This window comes from Plutella xylostella, chromosome Z (genome assembly GCF_932276165.1).
Source record: "Plutella xylostella chromosome Z, ilPluXylo3.1, whole genome shotgun sequence".
NCBI classification, from domain to species: Eukaryota; Metazoa; Arthropoda; class Insecta; order Lepidoptera; family Plutellidae; genus Plutella; species Plutella xylostella.
In genome coordinates, this window is record NC_064012.1 from 8,154,956 (window position 1) to 8,174,544 (window position 19,589).

A 19,589-nucleotide genomic window follows, 5' to 3' on the forward strand; every position below is an offset into this window, starting at 1 on the left:
CGTGAGCTGCAGACATATCTATATCTAATCGAGGGTCACGTAATGCAACATACGGCACGCTGTACTTAATAGATTTTGCATACTGAACAATAGTAATATATATGTCAATGATACTGAACAGTTGTATAATGGTCTTGCTCCAGACAGCGCCATCGATTTTCAATCACACACATCACAACCCTACATTTCCCATGAATTTTTGTAAATTTTGCCTCTGGGCTACCCCCCTCATCTACGTCTCTTGCTGCGTGTAATAAATACTAGTTTAGTTTAGTAGGGTATCTACGTGGTCGTAGCATATTGGTAATGAATAAAAAATACGAAAACCAAAATAAATAACTGCTCTAACTTTCATTTTAAATAGGTAGTTGTCACTGAGCCTAGCAGTAGTGAAGCAATGTACGTGTATAAATATGTTAAACACTGTACATCCTTAGGGCAAGAGCACACGATGCGTTGCGGCAGCGGTGCGTCGCCTGAGCGGTGTCGCTGCGTCGTTTCACATAGAAATATCTGTGGCGTGCACAATATGCGCTCCGGACTTGCAACCACCAAGACGAAGCGGGGGGAGCGGGTGAATGCGTTGCGACGTCGGAGCGGCACCGCTCAGTTGTGTTGCCGCACAAGGAAGGACACTGCTATCCAACATAGCAACGTTGCGGTGCCGCGGCCCTTAGAGCAAGAGCACACGGGGCGTGCGTCGCCGGTGCGGTGTCGCAGTGGGCACACGAGCGGTGCGGCACCGCAACGTTGTTTAGCCGCAGCGGCGTCGCAACGTTCTTATGCCGCCCCGTGTATCCTTCCTCGTGAGGAAAAGAACTGAGCGGTGCCGCTCCGACATCGCAACGCATTCACCCGTCTCGTCTTGGTGGTTGCAAGTCCAGTGCGGCGCCGGAGCGCATCGTGTGCACGCCACAGATATTTCTAAGTAAAACGACGCAGCGATACCGCTGCGGCGCCGCACCGCCACCGTAACTCATCGTGTGCTCTTGCCCTTAAGATTAGATTTTACATTGTAAGCGTAAGTTAAGTCTTAGAATAAGTTACTATGGGACTGGAACTAGTTGGACGTTTTGTGACGCTTGTACAATCAACGTTCGGCCTAGTCATACAACTGAACAGCGCCATCCAATGAACGGGCTAGTGGTTCAATCAAACAGGAGATTAAACTAGTTGCCTGCGACATATACATGATCAGTCTCTTAATAAAAAAAAGAAAAAAAAAACACGCACTCACGCCTTGTATTACTCTTGTGCACGCCTGGCACATCCAAGACCCGAGAACAAATATCTGTGTTTAAACAAATATCTGCCCCAGCCGGGAATCGAACCCGGGACCTTCGGCACAAGAGTCAGCGCTGCTAACCGCTGCGCCATCCGGTCGTCATTTAAATTTTCAATCCTTGTCTTACCCTGCCGATGTTTGCGGATAAACCAGTAAAAGAAACACTGCAGTAACAAGCTTTTATTTATTCTATTAAATAAAATAAGCGATTTAGCCGACTTAATCTTAAGATGTATGGCTTATAAAATAAATTAGATTATAAAAAAAAAATAAGCGATTTAACAATTCATAAATAATCAATAAAATCAATACTAAAACATATTTTGTGCTGAAGAGCTATAATAATACTTATAAAGAAAAAAGATAAAATAATAATAATAACGTAACGTGCGCGGCTGCTCGGCATAGTAAAGGTTAAGTAAACCCACCGACCAAAGGTGCCGCGGCCGCGACTGCGCCCCCGACCGCGAGCGCCGCAATTATTTGAAAATACGTTATTTTAATACATTTACGTAATTGTTTTAAAATAACGAATTTTCAAACTTACACATATTATCGGAGCGGCTGCGGCTGCCGGCTGCGGCGGCTGAGGCGGAATGGCCGGCTGCGGCGCAGGCGGATCCGTGTAGCCATAGTGTAGCTGTTTCGTTAAAAAAAACCAAGGTTATGACCAATTCTCCGTAATAAATAATACTAGTGCTAATCGGGATCTCGGTGTCGGAGGCAGCGGCACCGGAACATACCGGTACTGATATCTGAAAATTAATAAAAAAAAATATGATTATAATTAATTATGATACGGATTAATTTGACATAATTATATCCACTATACTTGTCCTGCCACTGCCAGTATAAAACTTTACTATCTACCGATGACTGGTAGTCACATTTAGGCCCTGTTTCACAATGTCTAGTTAGTTAGCTACCTGTGTGGTTGGGGCTGGGGCGGCGGGGGCACTAACGGCGGCGCCGTTGCTGGCTGGCCACCCGGCGGCGGCGGCACCACCGGCGGCGTCGTCGTGGCTGGGCACACTGGGCAGCCGGAGGCATGAGCCTGTAAACCCATATATCGCAAGTGGTTAGCCAGCAATTTGCTGCGTGATTGTGAAATTGTTTGTCGTCCAAACATGTGGATGTGAGAAATGAAGTGTTAAGGTACTTTGTACACACCCGGGCAGCTGCGGCGGCGGCGACTGCACCGGTGATGCCGGGGCCGTGCACGAATCTTCGTTACTGCAAAAAATATATAACTAGTTATATGAATGAAAGAAAGAAAGAGGAAGGCTTAGCCAGGTAGCAATGACCCAATAGCCATTGTGATCGTAATCTTACAGTGGTAAGTACATTGCCAAGAATGGCATATCACCGGCCACTGTGTGTGCTGGAGCCTTCACATAGACTATTCTTTCAATTATCAGTGTCAACTGGCACTGTCAAAGTAAGTACCATTATTTTATTTTGTTATTAATCTCAATTTTGTCCTTTTAGGTAGGTAGGTAACTTTGATGATTTTGCAGATGATAAATGTATGTGAAATCTACATTAGTTTGTTGAGACAAATAAAGATTAGTATAGTGCATAGTAAGTAACAAAATTAAAGTTTCTTTGAAACTCTAGTGGAATATGCAATAACAAAAAGAAATTTCAAAGTACAAATTATACAATTATTCTTCAAAATCATCAAATACACCAATCATTTGACTATAATATATATACAGGGTGTTGCAATATTGGTATACTAAGCCGAAAAGGGTCCACACAACTAGTCCCGGAGATAACGTTTTCGATGTTGAAATCAGGCGCACGACATTTTTATCATCCCATACAAAATATAATCCACATTTTATTCTGTATCGTTTTTGTCAACCCTACGTTCTGATAGCATTACGTCAAACACTGGCGTGTTTATTGTAAACAAAAACATAACCTCAAAAACATACGATAAATCGGAAGCCGGCATATTAGAAATATTACTGATTAGAAACACAAGAGTATGTTTGGAATTTGTACGTTATACCTTTATAATTTAACAATTCATAAATAATGAATAAAATCAATACTAAAACATATTTTGTGCTGAAGGGCTATAATAATACAGCATAGTAAAGGTTAAGTAAACCCACCGACCAAAGGTGCCGCGGCCGCGACAGCCCCCCCCTCCCCGCCGCTCCCGCGGCCATGGCGCCCGCCGCGCCCCCGACCACGCCACGAGCGGCCCTTGCCACGACCGCGGGCTCTCTACGAACTGAAAACAAGAAAATTCCGTTTTAAATCACATCAGAGGAGTTTGCAGTGGTAAAATGATATAAAAAGGGCAAATTCTAACTACTTTTATACTGTAGAAAAATAACAAATTTGTAATCGGACGTGTGCCATAGTAAAGTGAGAACTTGTAAAATTGATCATAAGCATTAAATTTACGTCATTGTTTTAAAATTACCTATTTTCAAACTTACACATAATATCTGAGCGGCTGCCGGCTGCGGCGGCTGAGGCGGATGAGCCGGCTGCGGCGCAGGCGGATCCGTGTAGCTGAAATTTCTTTTAAAAAAAACCAAGGTTATGACCAATTCTCCGTAATAAATAATACTAGTGCTAATCGGGATCTCGGTGTCTTTAAAGAGCGTGCCTCCGCTCTCCGATAGCAGTGAGTTGGTTAAAGTTAGTACAGTACATACCAAGCCGCGGCGAACGACGGCGCCACCTCCGTGGTCGGCCACGGCGCACACGGCGCCGGCAGCGGCACCGCATATGGCGACGGCGGCCACGGGGGGTACCGGAACATACCGGTACTGATATCTGAAATTTAATAAAAAAACATGATTATAATTAATTATGATACGGATTAATTTGACATAATTATATCCACTATACTTGTCTTGCCACTGCCAGTATAAAACTTTACTATCTACCGATGACTGGTAGTCGCATTTAGGCCCTGTTTCACAATGTCTAGTTAGTTAGCTACCTGTGTGGTTGGGGCTGGGGCGGCGGGGGCACTAACGGCGGCGCCGTTGCTGGCTGGCCACCCGGCGGCGGCGGCACCTTAGGCGGCGTCGTCGTGGCTGGGCAAGCTGGGCAGCCGGAGGCATGAGCCTGTAAACCCATATATCGCAAGTGGTTAGCCAGCAATTTGCTGCGTGATTGTGAAATTGTTTGTCGTCCAAACATGTGGATGTGAGAAATGAAGTGTTAAGGTACTTTGTACACACCCGGGCAGCTGCGGCGGCGGCGACTGCACCGGTGATGCCGTAAATAACTAGTTATATAAATGAAAGAAAGAAAGAGGAAGGGTTAGCCAGGTAGCAATGACCCAATAGCCATTGTGATCATAATCTTACAGTGGTAAGTACATTGCCAAGAATGGCACATCACCGGCCACTGTGTGTACTGGAGCCTTCACATAGACTATTCTTTCAATGGTCAGTGTCAACTGGCACTGTCAAAGTAAGTACAGTGCCACAAACTTATCTGTTCCGGTGACAGCTCACGTAAATGTGTAATATTTCTTCATTCTATAAGATTTTATGTTTGCCAGTAGTGGTAATTCGCTCTTGTGGTTTCAATAAACCCAACTAATCTATATCAATATATAATTCATTAGTAAATAATGAGATATGGATCAATTTAGTTCGCTCTCACCGGAACAGATAAGTTTATCGCACTGTACCATTATTTTATTTTGTTATTAACCTCAATTTTGTTCTTTTAGGTAGGTAGGTAACTTTGATTTTGTAGATGATAAATGTATGTGAAATATACATTAGTTTGTTGAGACAAATAAAGATTAGTATAGTGCCTTAGACCATTTACAACCCTAGACGGACTCATCTCATACATTGCCTACATTGTAAACAGGCCAATATTTTATTACTTTTTTGCGTGACTGTACTGTCATTCCCTCCTGTCATGTCATCGAGTGCATGAAAAAATGTGGCAACGTAAGTAAATTGTTACTAAGTTGGTAGAAAATGGAAACAGTATAATAATGTGGTACTTATTTGTTGTACTTATGTGTTATGTTTATGTGGAACAAATAAATGATTTATCTATCTATCTAATGTGGTGATATTTTTAAGGAAATTTCAATTAGTTAAAATACGTTTCCAGTAGTCCTCTCCGCGGGTTTTTCTAATTATTTCTATCCATTTGCTTCGTATAATAGGATCATTCGGTATCCTGATAATACATGTATATTAGAATTTAAGCTGTCAGTGATAAAATTACCTTTTGTACCTATAATAAATTATGTTAGATTTAGTTGTGTAAATGTTTACGTTTTCTCGAATACAATTTCGCCTCAGCGGAAACTATCACGAATATTTTAACAGATGATCTAGGTACTTTATTATACAGTTGACAAAAGAATACCGAAACTTATTTCGTTTTCGTAAATTGAAAAACCAACAACCATAGATAAAATATTTTAATAAATGCGTAGGATTTGCAAATTCCATCCTTTATTGAAGGCGATATAGAATAGAATAAATACTAAATAAATAAATATGTGGGGACATCTCACACACGGCCATCCGACCCCAAGCTAGGCAGAACCTGTGTTATGGGTGTCGAACAGCTAATATATCATACACAAATACATAGATAGATACATACTAAATAAAAATATACAAGACCCGAGCACAAATATATTCTGCCATTAAATAAATATCTGCCCCAGCCGGGAATCGAACCCGGGACCTTGGGCATAGCAGTCAGGGTCACTAACCACTACACTACACCAGTCGCCGAATAGAATAGAATACTATTTATTTTGCACCATTAAAGAAAATTTATATTAAATGAATTCAAGGTAAGTACCTAATTCCAATTTTAAGAATCCAATCACGAAACAATTTATGGTACATGTCGACCAGGTGTCGACAGGTCATTCAAGCGGTTCATATAAATTATCATCACTTTTTGGTATTTATTTTCAAGAAAAAACTGGCAACACCGACGAAAATTATATCAATATTTACTTTATTAAATTATTTATATTAATACATTATTTACAGATGGTAGGTGACCTTGTATGGCGTTTTTAGTCGACTTTTGTAGTTTCTGCACACTTTTAAAGCACATACACGCATTTTAAAAGGACAAAACTGAAATTAATGCTAACTGTCAAATATGTGTTGCACCGGCGATGACACAATAGACACTGCTAGAGCGAAATTTGTAGTGGGGCAGTAGTGCCCCAGTTTATGTATGGCAGCAATTGCTTCTTCTATGGGGAATCTAGGGTTGTATATAATCAAAGTATAGTGCATAGTAAGTAAAAAAATTAAGGTTTCTTTGAAACTCTAGTGGAATATGTAATAACAAAAAGAAATTTTAGAGTACAAATAATTCAATTATAAACACAATTATACTACAAAATCATCAAATACACCAATCATTTGACTATATATATATTTGCATAGAGTATAATATATATACATATATATCTCACATATAATTATACTGAAAAGCCACTTGTCACATGCAATAAAATTGTGATTTCAGTGCTTTAAAGTTTAAGGAATATATATATATATATATATATATATATATATATAAAACACCGTGTGGCTATCAGTCAATATACTCAAGTAGAATCAAGTACAGTCAGCTGCATAAGTAGCTGTACACTTTTGTACCTTGTTAAACTCACTAACTGCCTATTCAAACATTGTCGGTTTCTATTCTTTTCTATTCTGATAGGGGGTGAAGTTCCTGTACGTGGCTCTCTCGAGTGGAACCTTTGTACATATTCCCTTGATTTCAGCTCAGCCAGCCTAGCTCCCGAGTAAACTGGAGTAGCAAGCCTGGGTGTTGCAATAGCTGAGGTAGGCGCTCTGTTGGTCCAAGAATAGATAATCTTGTTGACGGTTTGTTATGTAGTCAATTTGACAAGGTACAAAAATTTAGGTACAGTGAAACTATTAATTCATGAAATTAATGTTTGAGGAACTAAAATTTTCAGGAGCCTGGCACCATTAGAAAAGAAACATAAAAGTCATAACAATTGTTTATGGCAGTTGGCGGTTGGCTGTTTTTTCAATTTTCTTATTAATTATTAGCATAATCTAGATAAAAACAACTATTTACGCTTGTTTGCAATTAGGAAGAAGAAGAAAAATATTCGTAGTCAAAAGCTAGGGAAGTTATTCATCGAGTTTATATACAATGTTTAGCGGAACATGAAGCTGGACACATTTTGTCGAATTCGGAGGATGTTTACGCTCGTACAGCGTCTATGACGGGTATGTAACATTGTATTAATTGTAATAATTCATATTTTATTAGTACCAACGCTTCATTTATCAATAAACCTAGGTTTAGAGCCCAAGTCGAACATTGTTTACATACCGCTGGTTGTAGGTTTGAGGTGGTTTAAGTTGAGTCAAACCATAACATTTTGATACTTGAAGTTATATTTGTTGTTTATTTAACTACTTACTAAATTCTCATTCTGTAACTCTGTTTTTCTTAACTTAAGGGTAGTTTCAAATAAGAATTTTTTATTTTATTTTATAGGAGTATCGGACAGTACCGTCTGGCATATTGCAAAAGAGGGCTCTATAATGGAATATTTCTAACTCCTGGAAGAAACAGAACAGGCCGTCTAAAAAGAGAAATTGATGTTTTTACTATGTGTGCCCTTTGTCAACAAATCCGTATATTTTATACAGTAGTAATAACGTTATCTTAATAAATGTTTATTGGTTTCACTATTAGCCTACATATTAATAACTACCTTCTAGCTTGAATAATTAGCTTTTTTGTGGATGGTAAGTTGTTTTTAAATACAGAAATAAGGTAGGTAGTCACAGGCAAAATTTCAAGTACCAAAGTCAGTCTTGTTTCGCTATATAGGGTTGCTACTTGAAAGATAGCTGCGCCCTCATTTAATTTCAGGACTTTATAGTTTCACTGTATATAGGTAGGTATATATTATTCATTTGTATAGGAAATAAATACCGTTCTGATCGGTACATCGTTATAACTTATTGAATTACCTACTAATATCTATTGCGTCACAAAAAGAGGAATATAAATTAAAATTGTAAATGGTACGATCCAGATACACACACACATATGGGGATTTTCTACATTATAATAACGTTACCATTATAAATAGTAATAATGATATAATACATAATAATAAATAGTATAATACATATTTTACATGAGTGCGCGGCTGCATAGGAAAGGTTAAGTAAACCCACCGACCAAAGGTGCCGCGGCCGCGACTGCGCCCACGACCGCGAGCGAGCCCCCCCCCCCCGCCCCGCCCCGCGGCCATGGCGCCCGCCGCGCCCCGACCACGCCACGAGCGGCCCTTGCCACCACCGCGGGCTCTCTACGAACTGAAAACAAGAAAATTCCGTTTTAAATCACATCAGAGGAGTTTGCAGTGGTAAAGTGGCAAATTTTATACTGTATAAAAATTACAAATTTGTAAAATTTATCATAAGCATTAAATTTACGTAATTGTTTTAAAATAACGTATTTTCAAACTTACACATATAACCGGAGTGGCTGCCGGCTGCGGCGGCTGAGGCGGATGAGCCGAATGCGGCGCAGGCGGATCCGTGTAGCTGAAATTTCTTTTAAAAAAAACCAAGGTTATGACCAATTCTCCGTAATAAATAATACTAGTGCTAATCGGGATATCGGTGTCTTTAAAGAGCGAAGGCACGCTCTTTAAAGACACCGAGACCCCGATAGCAGTGAGTTGGTTAAAGTTAGTACAGTACATACCAAGCCGCGGCGAACGGCGGCGCCACCTCCGTGGTCGGCCACGGCGCACACGGCGCCGGCAGCGGCACCGCATATGGCGGCGGCGGCGGTGCCGGCACCGTAACATACCGGTACTGATATCTGAAATTTTATGAAAAAAATATGATTATAATTAATTATGATACGGATTTATTTGACATAATTATATCCACTATACTTGTCATGCCACTGCCAGTATAAAACTTTACTATCTACCGATGACTGGTAGTCACATTTAGGCCCTGTTTCACAATGTCTAGTTAGTTACCTGTGTGGTAAACGGGGCTGGGGCGGCGGGGGCACTAACGGCGGCGCCGTTGCTGGCTGGCCACCCGGCGGCGGCGGCACGGCAAAGGTGCCGCGGCCGCGACTGCGCCCACGACAGCGAGCGCCGCCCACCCCCCCCCCCCCCGCCGCTCCCGCGGCCATGGCGCCCGCCGCACCCCGACCACGCGACGAGCGGCCCTTGCCACCACCGCGGGCTCTCTACGAACTGAAATCAACAAAATTCCGTTTTAAATCACATCAGAGGAGTTTGCAGTGGTAAAATGATTTAAAAAGGTCAAATTCTAACTAGGGGAGACCGGGGACAAAAGTAACAGCGGGTAGAAAGTAACAAAGACTCTGTGGACTTCCCCAATAGCCTTAACGTCCCAAGCGACCGCTGGTTGTCAGCATGCGATGCCCTCCGTGCTTGATATCATTTTCCACGCCCGTGCCGCGGTGCAAGGTTGTTTTAGTGAGCATTTCGTGATTTTACACACCAAAAGTAAGTTTTTTGGTATTTATTCATTTAGTGTTTACGTAGAATTAAGATTCCAAGAACCATATGACTATTTTTTCATTGATTCATTATAAGATTGTCTGTAGCATGTCATAAAAGGTTTTCGAATAACACGGGCTGTTTTAAAATTATATCGCCTGATATTTCAACTTCTTATCAGTTAGTCAGTTTAAATGATGGATCTCATTTACAGTTTATATTAAGAAGTTTTTTTTAGTTTTGTCAATAAGTCATAAGATTTTTTTAGTTTCGATAGTTTTTTAAGAAGTTTTCTAAACTAAATAATTTGATTGTTTTTTCTGTTCTTTCTTTTGAATCGTATTTATAACATTGGGCAGAATTTATGGGTTGTTACTTTCGACCCATACCTTGTTACTTTCGTCCTGACCATGGGGTCGAAAGTAACGAATTCCCTTTTTTTTTGAGGCTTCACAATTGCTAAAATTCGAGATGCATTAAGTAAAGCAATAATGGATATTGGTAGACTATAGACGAAAGTTTTATGTGACTATATTTATTTTATCGTAAATGTTATTAATAACGATAAATCAGACAGAAAGTACAAACTGTTACTTTTGTCCCCGGTCTCCCCTACTTTTATACTGTAGAAAAATAACAAATTTGTAATCGGACGTGTGCCATAGTAAAGTGAGAACTTGTAAAATTGATCATAAGCATTAAATTTACGTAATTGTTTTAAAATAACGTATTTTCAAACTTACACATATTATCGGAGCGGCTGCCGGCTGCGGCGGCTGAGGCGGATGAGCCGGCTGCGGCGCAGGCGGATCCGTGTAGCTGAAATTTCTTTAAAAAAAAACCAAGGTTATGACCAATTCTCCGTAATAAATAATACTAGTGCTAATCGGGATCTCGGTGTCTTTAAAGATTGTGCCTCCGCTCTTTAAAGACACCGAGATCCCGATAGCAGTGAGTTGGTTAAAGTTAGTACAGTACATACCAAGCCGCGGCGAACGGCGGCGCCACCTCCGTGGTCGGCCACGGCGCATACGGCGCCGGCAGCGGCACCGCACATGGCGGCGGCGGCCACGGGGGGTACGCGCCGGTGCCACCGGAACATACCGGTACTGATATCTGAAATTTAACAATTCATAAATAATCAATAAAATCAATACTAAAACATATTTTGTGCTGAAGGGCTATAATAATACTTATAACGTAACGATATACGTAACTAATACGATACACGGCATAAAACAAGTTACTTATTCAGGGCTAATGTTACATTTACCCTCAAATAAGCACATATTACTTACAGAAATATGTGATTACTATAACACAATTAATTTAGATATATATTATTCATTTGTATAGGAAATAAATACCGTTCTGATCGGTATATCGTTATAACTTATTGAATTACCTACTAATATCTATTGCGTCACAAAAAGGGGAATATAAATTAAAATTGTAAATGTTACGATCCAGATACACATACACATATGGGGATTTTTTACATTATAATCACCTTACCATTATGAATAGTAATAATAATATAATACATAATAATAAATAGTATAATACATATTTTACATGTGTGCGCGGTTCTCAGCATAGGAAAGGTTAAGTAAACCTACCGACCAAAGGTGCCGCGGCCGCGACTGCGCCCACGACTGCGAGCGAGCCCCCCCCCGCCCCGCCCCGCGGCCATGGCGCCCGCCGCGCCCCGACCACGCCACGAGCGGCCCTTGCCACCACCGCGGGCTCTCTACGAACTGAAAACAAGAAAATTCCGTTTTAAATCACATCAGAGGAGTTTGCAGTGGTAAAATGATTTAAAAAGGGCAAATTCTAACTACTTTTATACTGTAGAAAAATAACAAATTTGTAATCGGACGTGTGCCATAGTAAAGTGAGAACTTGTAAAATTGATCATAAGCATTACATTTACGAAATTGTTTTAAAATAACGTATTTTCAAACTTCAGGCTGCGGCGGATGAGGCGGATGAGGCGGATGAGCCGGCTGCGGCGCAGGCGGATCCGTATAGCTGAAATTTCTTAAAAAAAAAACCAAGTTTATGACCAATTCTCCGTAATAAATAATACTAGTGCTAATCGGGATATTGGTGTCTTTAAAGAGCGGAGGCACGCTCTTTAAAGACACCGAGATCCCGATAGCAGTGAGTTGGTTAAAGTTAGTACAGTACATACCAAGCCGCGGCGAACGGCGGCGCCACCTCCGTGGTCGGCCACGGCGCATACGGCGCCGGCAGCGGCACCGCATATGGCGGCGGCGGCCACGGGGGGTGCGGCGCCCGTGCCGGCACCGGAACATACCGGTACTGATATCTGAAATTTAATAAAAAATATATGATTATAATTAATTATGATACGGATTAATTTGACATAATTATATCCACTATACTTGTCTTGCCACTGCCAGTAGGTATAAAACTGTACTATCTACCGATGACTGGTAGTCACATTTAGGCCCTGTTTCACAATGTCTAGTTAGTTAGCTACCTGTGTGGTAAACGGGGCTGTGGCGGCGGGGGCACTAACGGCGGCGCCGTTGCTGGCTGGCCACCCGGCGGCGGCGGCACCACCGGCGGCGTCGTCGTGGCTGGGCATACTGGGCAGCCGAGGCATGGCCCTGTAAACCCATATAACGCAAGCGGTTAGCCAGCAATTTGCTGCGTGATTGTGAAATTGTTTGTCATCCAAACATGTGGATGTGAGAAATGAAGTGTTAAGGTACTTTGTACACACCCGGGCAGCTGCGGCGGCGGCTACTGCACCGGTGATGCCGTAAATAACTAGTTATATGAATGAAAGAAAGAAAGAGGAAGGGTTAGCCAGGTAGCAATGACCCAATAGCCATTGTGATCATAATCTTACAGTGGTAAGTACCATAGACTTACATAGTATACACTTACTTTCTTTGAAACTCTAGTGGAATATTATGCAATAACAAAAAGAAATTTTAAAGTACAAATCATACAATTATAAACACAATTATACTACAAAATCATCAAATACACCAATAATTTGACTATAATACACTGCCGGGCAATGAAAAAGTTCCACTCACAAAATGCCGACACTAAACGACCCCATTTTTTTCAAATATTTAATTTAAAATTGTAACAAAATACTTTCTATTTCAGTTGGTAATATCCTGATGCTCTGTTAAATGTACTTCAATGTTGCAGAAGTCGTCATTAAGCTCACCTTTTCCGTTTAGAAATATTTTGGTGCTTTTCTCAGTGGAACCTTTTCATTGCCCGTGAGTGTATATATATAAAACACCTCACCTCCTTAAACTTTAAAGCACTGAAATCACAATTTTATTGCATGTGACAAGTGGCTTTTCAGTTGCTTTTCAGTATATATGTATATTATACTCTATGCAAGTGGCTATCAGTCAATATGGTAAATATACTCAAGTAGAATCAAGTACAGTCAGCTGCATAAGTAGCTGTACACTTTTGTACCTTGTTAAACTCACTAACTGCATATTCAAACATTGCCGGTTTCTATTCTATTCTATTCTGATAGGGGGTGAAGTTCCTGTACGTGGCTCTCTCGAGTGGAACCTTTGTACATATTCCCTTGATTTCAGCTCAGCCAGCCTAGCTCCCGAGTAAACTGGAGTAGCAAGCCTGGGTGTTGCAATAGCTGAGGTAGGCGCTCTGTTGGTCCAAGAATAGATAATTTTGTTGACGGTTTGTTATGTAGTCAATTTGACAAGGTACAAAAGTGTATAGCTAAGTACTTATGCAGCTGACCGTACCTATCCAAAAATTTACTCTATCTCTGTTACTATTTACCTTGCTATTAGTTGCCATTTAATTTTAATGAAACCTTAATAGCATGCAAAATTAATTAATAATAAATAATTGATCTTTAAAACAGTGGTACCCGTCAACATAAACCGCTTCTCAAGCCGATGACGAATGAATGCTTTAGAATTTGTACAATTTTATACCAACACTCTTACAGTGAACAAAGATTTTGTGAGGAAATCTGCACATCATCACAAACAGAAGACATCATCAGAATGATACAAAGAAACTTTGGAATTTTATTCGTGAAGTTTATGACTTCTCAAAAAGCCAAAGCCACCTCTTCAACCGAACTACCGGGTTGGCTTTTACAGAGTGCTACCTTAAATTGAGTGTGCTGACCATTTAGGGTATTAGGGGATGTCTTTCTGATACCTTTACAATCATTTTTATTTGCCGGCGACACACACAGTATTTTAAATAAATTTTTGAAATCTACGATTTTCGTCAACCATAGTATGAAAATGGCACACTTACAGAGTAAACACGTTATATTTGCGTTCCATTCTAGATAATGTTAACCTATTTTGATAATTATTCGTTATTTGTTTATTAATTGTGTTTTTTTATGAGTCTTGGGACGACGACGCCAAATACGTAAACACAGTAATAACCTCAAATTCAAAAAATAGGTTCGAATTCGGGTGTTAGGTATTTTTTTTTATATAAGTTTAGAAAGCCTTCCTGTTGCGACACAAAATTTTGGATGACTTACATACATTTTGAGGTTAGTTTTTTTATTTTTAGATTTTTTAAAAAAATTACGCATCTCCGGCATGTTTTAATGCAATAGGGGGGTACAGTAAACCCCCCTACACTCCCCCCACCTACCCCTAAACCCCCCTTAAGGTAGCACGCTGTAAAAGTTTTACCAAGTTAGCAAACAATATCGTAGAAAAACAAAATGAAACAGAAATTAACACACACACACACGCACTCACGCCTTGTACTAATGTACTCCCTTGCGGGGTAGGCAGAGGTGCATTGCTGCACCCACTTTTCGCCAGAGTGTTATGTTAGTCCCAATGTAATAGGGGGCGGGCCTATTGCCATTTAACGGGCACATCCAAGACCCGGGAACAAATATCTGTGTTTAAACAAATATCTGCCCCAGCCGGGAATTGAACCCGGGACCATCGGCTCAGTAGTCAGGGTCACTAACCACTACGCCATTCGGTCGTCACTACGCCATTCGGTCGTCACAAGAACAGAAATTAACCATGCTATATAGCCAAATCACACATTACACCATCATATTCTTTCTTCATGCTCCCTACTGATGAAAGTACTGCGGACAGTGCACTGATCTTGACAACTTTATACCTTTTGAACACATCTGTAATCTCAGATTTTCATCTGGAATATTCCCAAAGATCTGGAAAATTGCAGCTGTTACACCAATACATAAAGCCAGTGATAAAGAGAACCCTTCTAACTATAGGCCTAAGTCTTCGCCCACTTTCCTATCAAAACTACTCGGCAAAAACTTACTTGTAAAACCAACGCGGACGTGGGAAAATGGCGTACGACCGCATGCTTGATGAAATCTGCACCATATTTAAAAAAACACCCTCAGTGCTAGTCACTTATCGACGATCATTTTAATAATGGGCATTACACGTTGTTTTCCATAATGGCCAGGCCATTATGAAATTCAACTAAGTATTACGAATACGTACGAATAAACTGTGATCCTGGCCGACAAGAACCAGATCCTACCGGTTACTACTACTCAAATTATCTAAGTACCTACAATAATAATAAATAAAAGAATGAAAGAAACTTACTCATCCAAGTCATTAACAATAAAATAAATTTAAAGAGAGAAATAAACTAAACTTTTCCAGTTACTTTTCCATTTTCGTTAAACTTTAGAGCACAGCAACAGCCAACAGCACACAGCATAGACTAAATAGAATAGAGATAAGGTACTATTTCCATGTTCCATGCTTCCCGTTTTCGTTTATAATATTGTCTATGATTTTCACCGCGAAGTACATACTTTTAGTTTAGGCCGTCTCCGCACCTCGAATATTTTTCCGCGCGGAATTAATTCGCAATTCTGTAACACATGTTTAAAATAATTATTTATGTCATTATTATTCATAAATTATTAGAAAAGAACAATATTATAGTTACAACAACCAAGCAAACAATAAAATATTGAAGACATATCACATAATTCGACGGTGGAAAGACAGAATGTTTGATCCGCCACTTTTGGCGAATATGAGTTATATACATCGTTGGAATCGCCTGATTTTTCTCTTTCGAATCGAATGGTGCGGGTCTCGTTTCGATCTGAGCACTTTTATGGCGCTTAAGGCACCGGTAATTTTGGAAATCGTAATATTTTTTCTTGTTTTAATAGCCACTTTTTAGTCATTTGTATTTTCAAACATACATGATCAATAAAAAAGTTATATTAAACATTTTACCCTTACTAAAACAGTAAAATACTGTGACTAAATTCATTTTGAATGAATGTGAAATTGTATCATTAGTTACTTAAGAGACCTACTTACCTGATTGCGTAATAAAAATAATGGTTATAAAACAAAATGCCTTCTTGTCAAAAATAACATAAAAGCACTTAATATATTTGACGTGTTTGTAATTTAAGCCTCACTGCACTGGCACTTAAACCATTTTACCGGTCAGTCTTACTCGCGGAGTTTGGCGGTTAATACATCTTTACCTGAATCTGTTTAATGGTACAATTGGCACTTAAGCGACTTTTGCGATTTGTAGATAATTGATATACGAGGGCGATACCGAAATGATCGGGAATAGAAAAAAGTACAAAGATATCATAATATTATTTACTTTTATTGTTTTTCAGAGTAGTCTCCGTGACATTCAATGCACTTTTTCATTCGATTAAACCAATCATTGAAACAGTAATTCCAGTCTGAAGTGGATACTGTCAAAACAGCTGATTTGTAAGCTTCGACCGGGCTTCTGGGCCGCTAAACCGTTGACCACGTAGCATATCTTTAATTCTTGGGAATGTAAAATAATCATTGGGGCTCAGATCAGGGCGATACGGAGGATGGTCCATCAACTCCACGTTTTCCATATTTAAAAACGTTCTTGTTTTGCGAGCGGTATGAGAGCTTGCATTATCGTGGTGAAGGATTATACGACGATTCGGGTTAGTTTTACGAAGTTCTCTTACGACTTCCGGCAAACAAACTGTTGTGTACCAATCAGCAGTAACCGTCCTTTGTTCTTGTAATGGAATCGTAGCCACATGGCCAGTTTTCGATACAAACGAAGCGACCATTTTTTTCGACACGCTGCGTGAGCGAATAACTTTTGTTGGCTTGACCTCACCTTCGAAGACCCAAACTGCCGATTGATGTTTTCTTTCGGGCTCATATGAATAAATCCACGATTCATCACCAGAGACGATATTGTAGACAGCATGTGAACTGCCTCCATTGAACCGTTGCAGAGCAGATCGACACCAATTAACACGAGCCGACTTTTGTTCCTCGGTCAAACGGTGGGGCACCCAGCGCGAAACTAACTTCTTGACACCCAGTTCTTCATGTAAAATGGTTTGAATGGCTGTCATACCAATGCTGAGAGAAGCCCGAATCTGCTCGTATGTCACATGTCTATCTTCTTTTATTAACTGGCGTACAGCATCGATGTTATCTTGTGTTACCGCTGTTTTTGGCCGACCAGTAGAAGGGACTGTGGTAAGAGAGGAACGTCCACGGCGAAACTCAGAATACCAACGATATATAGTCGTTTTACTTGGTGCTTCAAGTTTATAAATAGAAACAAGCTCGGCGAGACATTGTGCTTGAGATAAACCTCGACGAAAGTTGTGAAAAATCATTGCACGGAAATGTTCCCGCGTAAGCTCCATTTTTTACACCGACTTTTCAAATTCAAATGGTCAATACTCATGGAAGTAATAATACAACGTATTAATATAATAATAAATAATACAACGTATTATGGAAGTAATAATACGTTGTATTATTATACTTCCATGTCAATACTCTTTTATTTTTTACTTTTTTTTAAATTCGAAAATGGAATTATGTTTGAAAAAACACCACATTTGATACACCAAAAAGGTTTCACTCTAATTTATTCCTAAGTATTCTATTCCCGATCTTTTCGGTGTAGCCCTCGTAAGTGATATAAAACAATTCAAAAGAATCGCAATGAAGCGGTTTATGGTGGTTAAGCTGTAATATCCAGAAGGATATTGCGTGAAAACGTGAATAATATAAATAGGACCGGTTGGAATGGTGTCGCTTCAGTACATTGGGAGAGGACTGGCGTCTATGCGACAGTTGGTGCCGCGTGCGCAGCGCGTACGTAGGTACAAACTCAGATTCGTTCGCCAGAATAAAACTATAAATAATAATAATTATATCACCAGATAACTACATTAAATTATAATAACTATTATATTAGGTCCTTACATATGAAATTGGCGTTTTCTATAGGAGGAACATAAAGTCTTTTTTTTTTAAATGAAATATATTAAATTAATCAAAGTATGTAAGTACCATTGCTATGTATGCACTTTTGCCATCTCATAGGTAGTTCATTGATCCCATTACTAAAAAAACCATTCGGGCGGGAATCAATAAAATCTTTGAAGGCGGTTTGGACTGCCCCATCGGAGTTTAATTTTTTTCCTTGCAAGTAGTTATCCAAATTGCGAAAAAAATGGTAATCTGTTGGAGCAAGGTCCGGAGAGTACGATGGATGTCTAAAACATTTTAATTGAAGCTCCTCTAATTTTGTAGCCGTCTGTTGTGCAGTGTGTGGTCTAGCGTTGTCCTGAAGCAGCAGTGGCCTAGAGCGATTGACCAGCCTCGGTTGATTAGCAGCTAGCTTTTCCATCATGGTTTGCAGTTGCTGACAATAGATATCTGCCGTAATCGTCTGGCCAAATTTAAGAAAGCTGTAGTGAACGACACCGGCACTAGTCCACCAAACACTTACAAGCAACTTTTTTTTAGTCAATTTTCGCTTAGGGCAGGATTTGGCTCGTTCGCCAGGGTTCAGCCATTGCGATGAGCGCTTCCGATTATCGTAGAGGATCCACTTTTCATCACAGGCAATGATTCGATTTAAAATTCCTTAATTATTGTGCCGGTTGAGTAACGTAACGCAGCAGTCGACGCGCGTTTGTCGGTTTGCTTCACTCAATTCATGAGGTACCCACCTTTCAAGCTTTTTCACCTTCCCAATTTGCTTCAAGTGGATTAGAATAGTTTTATCACTAACACCGGAGCCTGCAGCTAACTCGGACGTGGTTTGCGATGGATCCGCTTCCACAATAGCCTTAAATTCTTCATTATCAACTTTGGTCTCCGGCCGTCCACGAGGCTTGTTCTGCAGGTCGAACTTTCCAGAACGAAAACGTTGGAACCAAAAACGCACTGTGTTTTCTTTTGCGACACCGTCACCATACACATCATTAATCCTTCGAGCCGTTTCTGCAGCACTGGTGCCACGGTGGAACTCATACTCGTAAATAACGCGATATTTCAAGTTTTCCATTTTGTAAACAGAGTGACACAAAGAAAAAAAACAAAAGAAGAAAAAACAAATGAATTAGGGGGTTTGAAACACAAATGCATGAGTAAATAGCTGTATGAATTTGAATTTGGAATTCCTAACCATAAAGGTAATATTTGAGATCAAAGTGGCCAGTACGACAAAACGCCAATTTCATATGTAAGGACCTAATATTACACTTTATACAGTTATACAGGAAATTACTTGGACGTAGTTACGCATCTGAGATACCTATACACGTTTAAAGTTCTAATCGGTATTTTTCAATATCTCGGTCTCAATCTATCGGTTTAAAAAAAATCTTATTTGTGGAAATTACATATTATTATCTTATATTATGCATATTTATTGCTATTGTAGTTACTATTATTATTTAGTAGGTACCTATACTAT

General features: G+C 39.9%; 1 protein-coding gene and 1 long non-coding RNA gene across 6 annotated transcripts; one reads left to right on the forward strand and one right to left on the reverse strand.

Annotated features, from left to right (window-relative positions):
• Positions 1–1,450: 1,450 nt before the first annotated feature.
• LOC125491246 (ras GTPase-activating protein 1-like) lies at positions 1,451–15,421 on the reverse strand. 5 transcript variants are annotated; one of them, XM_048632761.1, is made up of 10 exons: positions 15,132–15,421; positions 12,319–12,448; positions 12,007–12,144; positions 11,388–11,569; positions 10,795–10,928; positions 8,497–8,637; positions 2,456–2,518; positions 2,212–2,339; positions 2,029–2,040; positions 1,451–1,925 (listed from the first exon to the last, which is right to left on the reverse strand). In XM_048632761.1, exons 1-10 carry the CDS (start codon positions 15,194–15,196, stop codon positions 1,794–1,796), a joined length of 1,125 nt encoding a protein of 374 aa, XP_048488718.1. In that variant the 5' UTR covers positions 15,197–15,421; the 3' UTR covers positions 1,451–1,793. The 5 variants fall into 5 exon arrangements, with proteins under 5 accessions (XP_048488718.1, XP_048488720.1, XP_048488719.1 ...); XM_048632763.1 differs by lacking the exon at positions 2,456–2,518 and adding an exon at positions 3,964–4,084 and having other exon boundaries at positions 1,810–1,925; XM_048632762.1 differs by lacking the exon at positions 2,456–2,518 and adding an exon at positions 3,964–4,084 and having other exon boundaries at positions 1,901–2,040.
• Positions 7,292–7,899, forward strand: LOC125491247. Its single transcript, XR_007268204.1, has 2 exons — positions 7,292–7,530; positions 7,805–7,899. It is a non-coding gene; the product is annotated as an uncharacterized LOC125491247 (long non-coding RNA).
• Positions 15,422–19,589: the final 4,168 nt, after the last annotated feature.